Source organism: Xiphophorus maculatus, chromosome 16 (genome assembly GCF_002775205.1).
Source record: "Xiphophorus maculatus strain JP 163 A chromosome 16, X_maculatus-5.0-male, whole genome shotgun sequence".
NCBI lineage: Eukaryota > Metazoa > Chordata > Actinopteri > Cyprinodontiformes > Poeciliidae > Xiphophorus > Xiphophorus maculatus.
In genome coordinates this window covers 6,744,086-6,757,351 of record NC_036458.1, presented here as the reverse complement: position 1 = coordinate 6,757,351, position 13,266 = coordinate 6,744,086, and the positions used below count along the sequence as shown (strand labels likewise).

General features: G+C 39.2%; 2 protein-coding genes across 2 annotated transcripts; one reads left to right on the top strand and one right to left on the bottom strand.

Moving 5' to 3' along the window:
* Positions 1-66: 66 nt before the first annotated feature.
* Positions 67-4,466, bottom strand: fkbp10 (FK506 binding protein 10). The gene is made up of 10 exons (XM_014475465.2): positions 4,141-4,466; positions 3,074-3,219; positions 2,789-2,978; positions 2,564-2,709; positions 2,229-2,418; positions 2,009-2,154; positions 1,722-1,911; positions 1,366-1,508; positions 723-886; positions 67-638 (listed from the first exon to the last, which is right to left on the bottom strand). Exons 1-10 carry the CDS (start codon positions 4,332-4,334, stop codon positions 453-455), a joined length of 1,695 nt encoding a protein of 564 aa, XP_014330951.2. The 5' UTR covers positions 4,335-4,466; the 3' UTR covers positions 67-452.
* A 1,834-nt stretch (positions 4,467-6,300) lies between these two features.
* Positions 6,301-12,392, top strand: p3h4 (prolyl 3-hydroxylase family member 4 (non-enzymatic)). The gene is made up of 7 exons (XM_014475467.2): positions 6,301-7,059; positions 9,121-9,270; positions 9,353-9,524; positions 9,602-9,730; positions 9,809-9,954; positions 10,308-10,391; positions 11,839-12,392. Exons 1-7 carry the CDS (start codon positions 6,610-6,612, stop codon positions 11,986-11,988), a joined length of 1,281 nt encoding a protein of 426 aa, XP_014330953.1. The 5' UTR covers positions 6,301-6,609; the 3' UTR covers positions 11,989-12,392.
* Positions 12,393-13,266: the final 874 nt, after the last annotated feature.

Genomic DNA, 13,266 nt, shown 5'->3' with positions numbered 1-13,266 from the left:
CTCATCTGTCAGAAAAGAAAAGAACCCGTCTCTATGTGCAGTACATGTGAAAGAAACTGAACTAACTTAATTTTATTAAAAAAGTTTATTTTTTTTCTTACATGGTTATAATGCAATAGACCAGTAGTTCTTACTTATTCTATCAAAACAAAAGAAAATTCAGAAGCACAGCATGAACTTTACATAAATGAACCTTTTCAACCATTAACTTCAACACAGATTTTTATGGGAATTTATGACTATTTAAAAGTGAATACAGGTTTCAATTTTAAATGTATCAAAAGAAAATACTGTCATAAATAAAACAATTTACAATTTAGTTGCATATGTGTAAGGGTAAGTGACATGGTTTCCAATGACGTCTTTATTTACCTTTAATATTTTTGAAAAGTTCTTGCTGGATAGTTGTGAAGCGGATATTTCCAGCTCCTGTGTGCTCACCTCGCTGCTGCTCATAGCTCATCTCGCCTCACTTGTTCAGACTCATCATCCTTAATTTTCAGTTCATCTTCTACAATTCTCCCATCTTTATTCTGGTCCTGATTATCAAACATGTCTTTAACAACGCCTTCGATGTCGACACCTGGCCGAAGTCGACCTTTGCCCTCTTTGACTTGCAGTTTGATGAACTCTGAAAACTGTGGGAGGGAAAGAGGAGAACATTTTACTGCTTAACAGATTATTCTAAAAAAAAAAAAACCTGACCAAACTTTCCTGCTTACCTCCTGTAGAGGGACCTCTTTGTCCCCATTGAGGTCGAGAGCATTGAAGAGGGGGTTGGGGATTTCTCCTAGCCAGACAAACATGAAGCCTTCTGGCACACCTTTCTGCAGCTGCACCAGCTCCAGTTCAAAAAGGAGCACTGCACTTCCTGGAACTCCTACAGCTACAAAAAACCATCCAGTCAGAAGAGATGAGAAAGGATTTACAAAAAAGTAGTCAATTCTCTTGAACTTTTTCAGATTTTGTCATATTAAAATAATTAATTTTAATCAGGAATTTATGTGAAAACACAAACTTAGAAATGGAAGTAAAATCATCTGAAAAGTGTTGCGTTTATAATGAGTCCCCTTCACTCTGATACTCCAATTAATTTCTTTTTATGGGTAAATGTAGCACGCTTGTGTGTAATTTAATCTCAGTGTAAAACTACTTGATCTGTGAAGGACTCCAGTGTTTGTTATAGTCCTAGTTATAGTATTTGTTTTGGGCACAACTGTATCCAAACCTTTTCCACATCATGGAGCACATATCTTATATTTGTGCTCCATGATGTGGAAAAGTTCAAGAGGCATGGATATTTCTTATAAGTAATATGACATTGACATTTTTTTTGTTTTTATTTAAGCATTTCCAGAAACTCACCTCCTTCCTCTCCATGACCCCAGTGCGGAGGAACCACCACCTCTCTCCTCTCGCCCACACACATGCCTTTTAAACCTTCCTCCAGGCCCATGATCACCTTACTGGCTCCTAGAGTCGTGACAGAAGGTGAGTCGAACTGGTCCCTGAGAAGCCAGAAATAATCCGCTTTAGCTTTTAACAGTAGGTTTTAAAAATCCCAGCTCAGTAAAACATGCAGCCGTATACGCTGTCGGATGCATGAACAGTTACGTCTACTCCCAAACTCTGAGAAATCTGTCAGACAAGGAGCCAGCGATGTTTACATGCACGAGGGTGGAGGGTGTGGTGTTGCAGAGTGAACAGCAGGGGTCGCTCACGAGGAGTACAGAAGCGTGCCGTCCATCAAGGAGCAGTTGTAGCGATAGTGAATTAAATCGTCGGCTTCGCTGGTCATGTTACATTCCTGAGGCTTGTGGGTGACTCTGATCTCGACCGAGTCTTTGGGGTTGTGGAAGTCAATAACGTGGACATCAAAAATCAGCACAGCAGAGCCAGGAATGAGGTTTCCTGCAACCGCAGAGGGAAAAGAAAAGAGCAGAACTGATCACTTATCACGCCCTCTCAGTTTGTTTTAAAAGCTCTTAAATGCAGGCGTCAAACTCACCAGCGCCTTTTTCTCCATAAGCCATGTGAGGAGGAATTATAATCCTCCTTTTCTCCCCAATGCACAGGCCCTGCAGAGCTTTATCCATGCCGTGGATCACATATCCCATTCCAATGTATGTGTTGTAGGTTTTGTTTCGTTGGTAGCTGTTAGAGGAAGTATACTGGGGACTTAAAGTTAAGATACTTTATTTACTTTAAGAAGAAGTGCTGGAGTTTACCTTGAGTCGAAGAACGTGCCGTCCTGGAAGGTGCCGTTGTAGTGGTAGCGGATGTAATCCCCAGTGACTGTCCTGCGTGTGCAGTTTTTAGGCATCTCTCTAACCTCTGCAGTCACATCATCTTTAGGATTAAACACATCAACCAACAGCACCTCAAACACAAGTGTCGCCTGTGGGGGGATCGTGGTACCTTCAGGGAGGAGAACAATGGTTGGAGTAACAACTTACTTAAAATATTATGCACAGTGCAGCAAGCTAACTAAAAAAAAAACATGGTTGGCAAAACCAAATAGTTTTAGGCCAGAATTGTCATTTCATTTTTTTGTATCTTTTACCATGGCCAGTCTCGCCATACGCCAAAAATGGTGGGACAATGATGATCCGTCTCTCCCCAACACACATGCCCTGAAGACCCTCATCCATGCCTTCAATGATGTCACCCTGCCCCAAGTAAGTGTCATAAGTTGTGTTTCTTGAGTGACTATAAAAAACAAAGTTAGAAAGTCTTTTGAGACACGGATCAAACATTTTTGTCCAAATCACAGTGAAGTTTGACTCACCTGGAATCAAACGCTTCACCAGTCAGCAGCGTGCCGTTGTAGTGGTAACGGATGAAATCTGACACTGCAGTAGTGCGCCTGCAGATCCCAGGTTTGCTGATCGTGCGGATCTGAACCTTGTCCTTAGGGTTCCATATGTCCAGCAGGAGGATATCGTACACCAGAGTGGCATCGGGAGGGATCAAACCACCTGTGGGACCACCAACACACATTGGCATAAACCACAACAGGCGATGCAAAACAGAAAAATAAACAAAAGTTGTCCAGCATTGTGCCGAGCCGCACCTGTGCCAACACTTCCATATGCCAGGTGTGGCGGGACAGTGATCCTTCTGCGCTCGTTGACACACATGCCCTGCAGACCTCGGTCCATCCCTGTGATGAGCTTACCAAGTCCCACCTGACTGACGAAGGCTTTACCTCGCTCATAGCTGCAGAGGCAGGACGGGGGATAGCAAAGCAAAGAAAATTGTTAATGCTCAATGCCTTCTGGGGAACGTTTTGTGGTACTGAGACAAAAGGTAGATTGAGCTTTTGAAGAAGTATGTTTGAAGAAGTTTGTGTTATGCTTTCAGCTCTCAATTCTTAAACTTCAAATCAACAGCTGGTTGTTGAAATGTGGAACAAATTATAGGTGTTGGATAAAATTATTTCTATCACATATCAAAATTGGTTTTGGAGTGGATAAAATAAGTTAACATTATGGAACTGACTGACAAAATTGCTTCTTTATGAGAAGCAACAAAGATTGTGCCATTTGTCCACATTCAGTGAAAATGCCTCAAGGTATGTTGCAGGAAGTAGGATCATTAAAGTGTTTAGCGTCAGATAAATCACGGAAATTCAAAAGGACGGGTTCGTTCTAACAGAGTAATGATCTATGTCACGCATCAAAATTGAGCTTGGAATAAAAAAAGGCAACATTATAAGCTTCTGCATTTCCCATTGTCCCAATATTTTGCAAGCCCCAATATTAAAGGGGGCGTGTACGATTTTATGCCTGCGTGTGCCGTTTTGGACCTACGTACATTAAATCCAAGCGTTTGCAATTCCTGTTACAAGTGAGTTAAGGATGAATAATCACTGTTGAAAAAAATGTCTCCTCAAATATCCAATTATGAATGTATGCAAACCTCTCTCTAACGGGATGGTTCTCGTTATGATTATTGCAAAGTTGACACGTCTACAAACTGCCAAAGACCTCTGAGACATCGTCTAGAGTTGAACTCTATTATTAACTTCGCATGTTTTGACGTTTTTGTTGCACGTTTTTTTTGTTTGTTTGTTTACACCTAAATCTGGCTCTAATTATCGCCGTAAAGTAAACGTGATTACATTCCCTTTAAGTTCACCTGGAGTCAAACCTTTTCCCGTCCTCATAGAAGGTCCCGTTGAAGTGATACCGGATAAAGTCTTCTGTTTGAACTTCTCTGGCACAAACTTTCGGTAATTCGTACCGATCCACAACAATGTCCGCCAACGGGCCGGGGTTGCAGTCCACGGCGAAAACAAAAAGCAGAAGTCCGAAGCATTTCGTTATATCCATCTGGAACCTCCGGGGAAAACTGTAGAGGAGAGCACAGATCCCCTGGAGCCGATAGCGGGATGATGTGACTCATGAAGAGGAGGGAGAAAGGAGAAAGAGCCGCAGAACGTTTGGGGCAGTTTGCATGTAAAGGTTGCGGGAAGAAGCAAAGCGGCTTCCGGTCAGAGTTTGCAAAATAACAATAATACGTTTCATTTACATCAGAAAAAAAAATACATGTGATATGCGAGGTGGATGTTAATTTTTTAACCCTGAAACACTATACCAACTGTTACAACCAATAACTGTCAATAATGGTGGTGGTAGCATCATGCTGTGGGCTGTGTTGTTTAATGGTAAAGTAACTGTAACCCTGTTTGTTTTGGCACAAAAGCTTTGTAAACCGAATTCGAAATAATTTCACTGTAATTATCCAAAAACGTAAAATATATACTTGCAATATAAATTAGATAAATGTCTTGGCAAATTCAGTCTTAGAGATAAAATATCACAAACCTGCGGGAAGGTCGAAAATTCGTTCTGAACTTTCAAGAAGGCGTTCGGATCACCATTGATCAGATGAAGGATTTCTCTCCTGGGTGAAACCCTGTCACCATCTGTCATTTTTACACCTAACAAAAAATATTATGTGGCCAAATCATAGATATAATTTCAGAAATTCAGAAATGCTGAATTGAACATCATGTTGAAAAACCTTTAAAAGTTGAAAAATTGTCTCAAAATAAAAGGCATGAAAATATTTGATTTGAAGCTAGCGATACATTTTGGCCACATTTCTTTATCTTCAGCCCACTTTAGTTATTCTCCTCTGACAGCAAGGCATTATTATATGACTGTTGCTCACTGGATTTCTCTTTCAGTTCTTTTTTAGACAATTTTCTGTAAGCTTAAAAAACGGTAAAAACAAACAAAATAAATAAATAAATAACTAGATCCTCAGTGTTTGAAATACAGACCAGCATGTCTGTCATTAGCAACCAAGTCAGACTCAAAATCACTTAAATCCCAGTTCTACCCCATTTCACTAGATTTCTAAATATTATGTGGCTTTTTTTTTAAGTTAAAATGGATGGAAAGTGAATAACTTACAAATTTGCCACAAATCAGCAAAGCAGAACACTGAAGAGCCACAATAAAATAGATGAACAATTTTCTTTCTTTCTTTGAAATACAGTTTAGTAAAAATCACAATAATTTATCTCATACAATGTTACTGTAAAAAGTTTTTACCTTATGCTTTTATTTAGATGGAAATCTGTCGTCATTTCCGGCTCTGTTGCGTCTCTTTTTGTCTAACTTACCGCACCCTTAAGTTTCTGCGCCGCAAAGAACCGCAGAGGGAGAAGGAGGAAATCCCGGACCGCCTCCTACTTTCTAATGGAATTCTGCAGACGTGTAAAGGCTGGCTTACAATGCCGACCCCATGTTTTTAACGCAAGAAACGCCAAATCCCGAATAGAACAGTGGGATTTAACCTGTAGTCTCTTAAAAGTCTATCAAAATTGTTTTTATTGGGTAACTACAGTAAGTGTGCATTCAACTTTATTGTCCAAAAGAATACATTATTCTTTTTTTTAGACTCAAAAGTTCTCATCGTTAAAACGCAGAATGGTTTTCATACTCTTAATGTTTAATCTTGCAAGTTTACTGAGACTTTAAGTAGGGGCTGCATGGCCAAATACTTTCAAAACTTTTCCAATAAATCTCCTGATAAGTTACGAATGGAACATGTAAAATTACATTGTTGAAAAATAAAATAGGATGTGTAATGTTGTAATAATCACTGGTTGATTCCTGCTGAGTGACAAAATTTAGCATTTAGATCCTTTCCTCCTTGAGGCCCAGACTTTTGCTTGCTGTCAAGCAAGAGAAAATTATCACCATTTACACAGAGAGCAGGAAGTTGTACCTGCAAAATAATCTCCAAGCGTTGAAATTGGGATTTTTAAACGAGAAATGATCAGTTTTCTTGAATCAAAGATGATGCATAACTTTTACTTGAAAATGTGTCCAGTTTAAAACGTGTAGGTCCAAAAAAGCACAAGGTTGGTATTAAAAAAACTAGACAGTCTTTTTTTTTTTCAAAGATTTGCTATGTTTGAAAAGCTTTTATTTTGAAAATATTGCCTAAGGATTCAAGTTTTTAGTGTCTTATTCCTACAGGGATTTTACTGGCTACGTGCAGGCAGACATGAGCAAACCTTGTTAAGAGGCGAAAAAGGGAAGTCTCCTGGATCCATTCAAAGCCGGAGAGGACTCCAGCTGTTGCCGGGGAATGGGGATGATGCTCCCGAGAAACTTGTGCCTGGCCCTTCTCATGCTCTTCCTGGTGGAGGCTCAGTATGAGAAGTACAGCTTCAAAAGTTTCCCCGAGAAGGACATGATGCCCCTGGAGTCCGCGTACAACTACGCGCTGGAACAGTACGCAGCGCAGAGCTGGGCGGAGAGCGTCAAGTACATGGAGCTCAGCCTGCGGCTCCACCGGCTGCTGCGGGACAGCGAGGCGTTCTGCGGCCGCAACTGCAGCTCCGCGAGTCGGGACAGCGACTCCCCGCTCCCCGACAGCAGCCTGCGCGTTGTGCGCCACATCATGCTGAGGGCTGCTTGCCTGAAAAAGTGCAAGGCAGATTTTCCAGTTTTTAAATTCTCCTATCCACGTAGGGATTTACTGGAAACGTTTGAGAAAAGGATACCGTATCGGTACATTCAGTATGCTTATTATCAGGTGAGACCTGGGAGCTTGGATTTGGGTCTAAATGTAGCATGGATGCTGACTTTTTACGCATGACTTGCTGTGCGGTAGTTTGTTTTTCATTGAGAGTGTGATTCAAGTTTGCTTTCCATCTGGAATCTTTGCGTATGATTGTAGTTTTGCTAAAATATGAATAACAGACTCCTTATAGTAAATACACCCAACTGGACTCAGTGAGAGGAAACTTCTAGTCAGAGGTGAGGAGGGCAGTTTCTCTGCTGCCTTGTTGCGCCCTCCTGCAGACTGAATTGAGCATGTGCCACGTCTCTTCCAGTGTTCCCCTGAAAACAATCCCCCCATTCTCCTCTCTGTCAGTCAGACCTGTGTGGAATTTAATAGTCCTGTCTTAGCCATGCTAAACCACTTAATGAAATATGCCTCTCACTTTTGAATGTTTTGTTGTAATCTCTTAAACTTTGTGCAATATTTATTCAGACTTTCTGAAGAGCCTTTCAGAAAGTCTTTACACATTTCAACATTACATTTTTAAAAGTTTTTTTTTCTTTTCTGTTAGGCCACTCATGTCCAATAAATGTAGTGAAGTTAAGTAACATGAGATTATGTTGATGTTTACAAGTCAGTCATAGCTTTTCAAAACCTGAAGAATAAACTTTGCCTTTCCAGGAAGCGACCTTTATCAAACATTATAATTTTAGATCAATTACTCTGGATTTGATCTAAAAAAACTCCGGATTAATACTAATCCCCAATAAAGTCTCTAATCGGATTTATCTTTTATCAGCCAGTATGCTTACTTCTAATTGAATAAAGCAGCTTAATGACACAAACGGAAACAACAACAGCTTCAAGATTATTAGCAAGAATGTGAAGATAAAAAATAAATACACAATAAGATTATTCCATTAAAGATCATTTATAGCACAGCTTGGTCTGGACTGAATGATCAACTCCATTCTTTGGAGTTGATCATTCAGTGCATGTTTCAATTCTAGATAAGACTTATGTGAGTGGACTAGTCTAGTAGGAGGTGAATGAATGAAACACTCATATTTTGTAATCAACCTGCAGCTGATTGACATCAACACCCTCTTTTTATGTTTAGGCATCAGAAAAGTTGGGCTGAGCTCCTCAAATATCTTCAGTCTACCACTTTAAATACAAATAACTAGTATTTCTATGTTCAATTGAAGCTTTAGAATCAGCATTTACAATCACTTATGAGTTATTTCTTAAGATTTTTATTTTAAAACCCTTATTAACTTTGTTTTTGTCTAGCATTCAGATCTTAACTTAAAGACCAATACACACTCTACCAGAACAGAGAGATTTGTTTGTTTGTTGTATTGCAACCTGTTCTTGACATGGATCAATCTGGGCAGAATTTTATTTTATTTTTTTTAAAGAAAAAGAAGTTTCCATGATGGCTTCCAATGAGTTCAAGTATGAAATGTGCTGTTCAGAAAGAACATTGTTCTTTCCACTTCAAGTAGAAGTACAGATTTTCTACAAGCCTTTTCTAAAAAAAACTTATAGAACAGGCAGGTAAAGAGAGATGATGTTCCTAAGCCTCAAAAACTCAAAGGAGGGAAGCATATGTTGTCTTAAAAAATAACAAAACCACCAAGATCTCAAATCTAAAAAACATCACAATAAGGATTTTGGTTAATAGTACCAATTTTTGATTTTCTTTGAGAGCTGATCAACTGACTCCAGTTTTCCTACTAAAGTAGGAAATACAATTTGTGAAAACTTTGTGTTATTTCATCAATTAATTATAATTGATGCTATTTCATCAATTATCTATAATTGATGAAATAACATTGATCATAAAATAAAAAAAACAACAACTGCAGGCTCATTGAAACAGGTGACAGGTTTAAATCAAATGGATAATGAATGGATTACAAGAATATCTTCACTTGAGCACTGCTTGTCTTTCACTGCCAGCACCACATTTGCACTACAAACGTAGGAAAATAGGATATTCGTCCTATTGCACATTTGACCAGTAAGCATGAGATCCTTTATGTGTGTTTTGTGGAAATTGTGACCATGCCTTGTGTTCCTCCTTAGCTTAACAACGTGGAGAAGGCTGTGTCTGCAACTCACACCTTCCTCAAGAAAAACCCAGAGGAGCCCTATTTGACCAAAAACATGAACTACTACAAGAGCCTGTTTGACGTGGATGAATATCTTATCGACCACGAGGAGCAGCCGTATGAAGTCAGTAGCAAAACCCAAACACAAAAACACAGACTGACGTATGCCTGCCGAAAAACAATAACCACTGTGTCTCTGCTGGTAGAGTGTTTTCCTAAAGAGCGTGGTGCTTTACAACAGTGGAGACTTCAGCAGCAGCGCCAGGAACATGGAGCAGGCCATCACGCAGTACTTTGAGGTGTACAGCCTCTGCTCAGCAGGCTGCGAAGGCTCCTATGAAATCTTGGAGTTTAAAGACTTCTACCCGTCTCTAGCAGGTACCGGGCGAACAGCAGCAGCTTCATTTCAGCATGCTGGAGATGTGTAACAATATATTCTTCTCCTCTGCCCTCAGATCTCTTCCTTGATGTGCTGAAATGTAAAGTGAGATGCGAGGAGCAGCTGACACCCAACGTCGGAGGGTTCTTTGTGGAAAAGTTTGTTGCCACCATGTACCACTACCTTCAGTTTTCATACTATAAATGTAGGAACAAAATTGAGATTCAAGCGTCTCTCTTTTGATTCTTACAAATCTGCCATGAGTTCTTATCGTCTTTTCCAGTGAATGACGTGAAGAACGCGGCTCCCTGTGCAGCCAGTTACATGCTGTTCGACCCCAGCGACCAGGTGATGCAGCAGAACGTTGCGTATTATCGTTTCTACCGGGAGCAGTGGGGGCTCAAGGAGGAGGACTTCCAGCCTCGACCTGTGAGTGAAGCAAAGCGCCGCCGTTGCTGTTTCCCGGTCCATCTGCTGTTGGTCAAAACAAGCCCAGCAAAGCAGGGCAGCAACGTTATAAAAAGCAGCACTGGCGTAATCGTTAACACAATCACAGGGCTGTAATTAGAAACTCACGTAATCGCGACAAACTTGTATTTTCTGCATTTTACATGGTGTAAATTTGGCAGGAGCTTCAGAGTACCAGCTGTAAAACTGTAAATGTGGCACTTTTGTAGCGGGAGAGGGAAAAAAAAAACTGACCACAGACCAAATTTGGGTTATAAAACACTTGGGTTGTTTACTAAGCTAACTCAAATGCTCAAATGTCTTTCATGTTTCAGGAGGCCCTGAGGTATTATAACCAGACAATCAAACAGAAAGAAATGCTTGAGTTTGCACTGAACTACCTCTACACAGACGATGAGGTATGTTTCCTCTGGGATTTCTGTTTTCCAATGGTAAAAATGATAAAGTAATGATACGTTACCCTCATAATAATTCTATACTTTGTTATTGATCATACAATATTGAATTAAACATAAAAATAAAACTACATAGTTTCTCATTCACTGTTTGTAAATGAAAAAAACTAAATCTTGCATTTGATGTTGACTGCATGTTGTGCTTTATGTTTCTATATTGCAAGTAATACAAAAATTGATAAATCTCTCGAGGGGCATTGCCTTGTGTTTTCCGAACTGGAATCTTGGAAACTTTAGCATCTTTAGGTGACCAAGTCTCCATGATCTCCATCAGAGCCAGAAAAAATAAACATTTTCTGTCCTGCTATCACACATTTAAGCATGTAGACGTTGTATAACAAACAATCCTGGTGGTTTGGTATGCAAAAAATGACAAATATGTGAGAAGGACCTTCTGTTCTGGACCTTCTGGACCTTAAGTTTGGTTGGACAATCTGAGATACTTCAGGTCTGGGAAACTTCTTGGAGTCAAAGTAAGCAGAGCATCACTTGTCCATAGTCCTGTTGCAATAAGCAATAAATCAGTTTACCGCATAAAAAAATAAAACAAGCTCAATAATTTCCATTTGCATGATTTATCGTTTTTCTCTTTCTACCAAAAACTGGGTAACAAATGGTCTCAACTAGCCATTTTTTGAAGGACAATATTGATTACAGAGACTTCATAATTAATTTTATTTGTTGTTTCTGTTGTTTTGTTTATTTATTTTGGATATTTAAAATCTCTTCCAGTGTTAAATGTTCATTAGAATGTAAAGTTTTATCAAGTTTATTGATCTTCCAGATTTGTCCATTTCCATCTTTATTTATTTGCAAAAACTCATCAAATATACCAGTCTACACGAGGACAAGTTTGTAGGGGCTCTAACCTCATAAAGATTTTCCATCCCTGAAATTTTGTCTTGCAGCACAATTTAAATTCCCACGAAGCCACAATGAGTTGGCTTGGTGGCAGTTTTCTGAGCCAGAGATGATTCTGTCTCAGCAGATAAGATCTGAATTGTCTGCATGACCAGACACGGTGGGAAGAACACTTCTAACACAGCAATAGAAGTTGCTGGATAAATGCAAGCTGTGGTTGAGAATGCTAAAAGACGGAGGATGCAAGGGGGTGGTGTTGTGTTTTCCACCAGCAGCGTGCGGTATGTGGCTTGGAGGTGTCGACCACTCACACTGCGCCACGTCCATTTAACTCGGGTCAGCTCCTCCTACTCCTGCAAACCTCCTGGACCCGAGAGGGGGGAGGAGGACAGGGCTGAATTATAGGGAGACGTGTGAAAGATTTATGGGAACCAAGAAGGAAAATGTTTTATTTTTGTCTACAAAGAATGAGGCTAAGAAAGTAATCATGTTGCCCTATGTGAATTTGCCTTGTTCTTTTATTATCCAGGAAGTGGTGAGTCCAGAAGAAGCTGTCACTTCTCACTCTGAACATCCTGACGCTGAATTTGAAGGAATGGGTGACTATGAGGAGTCCTTCCTGGCAGAATGGTGGCAGGAACCGAAATCTAAGTGGGACGCTGGTGAGGATGCCGACTGACATCCATTTTTATCCCACCTCCCATTTCTACAAACCAAAGACTTTCCAACTGACAGACATCTACATTTTTTTTTTTTATAGTGTTAAGAAAAAGACAGCAGAACTTATTGGTTCATGTTGTTTTCCCACCCAGTCATATTGATCAACAATAGAGACTGATATTTGGTCTTTGCTGCCATCAGCCTTATTTAAACCGTTATTTCCTTGCCAGTACATCAGCCTGTGCGCTGCCAAGTATTCACGACATTTCTGCATTTTTTTTTCCTCATTTCTTTTTTAATTTAAAGAAAGTTGAATGTTTATAAGTAAGGTGACTCGTAACATTTCTTATGCTGAATGATTACCACCAGCAACAGTTTGGTTTTCAAGCGATGTTGCTCGCAATTAAAATATTATTTTAATAATTACGATTCTGGTTTTTGTCTCTCTAGAAGCTGTCTAGAAAAATGTGCACCCCGAAAATGTGAATTTTCACATATTTTGTTTTTTAATACAATAGTGTAATGGAGTCATTTTCCTGGTGTAGGTCAGGACTCAGCATATTGCAGCTGATTTTAAATTTGTTTTATTTTCAATTTTATTTATTTTTATTTTTTAGGGACCAACATACCCTTAGATTATTACAATAATCTAAGCTACTTAAAATTAGAAACACACATCAGTATTTGATGTCCTGTCTAATCATATGAAAATTTATAAATTTTTAATGTGATAATTATCTCATTTATTAATAGAACAATTAGTTTTTAACCTTGAAGTTTGAGTCTAAGATCAGTTATGTTCTTCTGATTCTCTGTGACCTCAGACTGATTGGGTCTAGTTAAAGGCCGATTTCTCAACTTGCCTTTTTTGGCCAAAAACAATTACTTTTGTTCTTTTTTAGATTGAGATAGAGGACATCCATAGGTAATGATGAATATTTTAGTTCAGTGACAGTAGTGGACTAAGGTTATGTGTCAGCAGCATAGATATTGTGAAAGATGTTGCGTGGCACTCTATAATCTGACCTAGAAGAATCATGTACGCTTTGAATAGAAGTATCATGAGATTGGATTTTGCATGTCAAGTGTACACACACTTTAAAAATCATAATAATACTTTCTATTTTTATGGATATAAAGTTAAAGACAGGCAGAATAATGTAAGAGACGAGGTGACTTCATGTTTCAGTATTTTATTTTTGTTCATTTCAGTCCATCTACAAGCATCAGTTGATGTTTTTTCCATTGTCTCAGTCCAAAAAGATAGTGTCTAAAAATATGGTGAAAGATGCCTCTT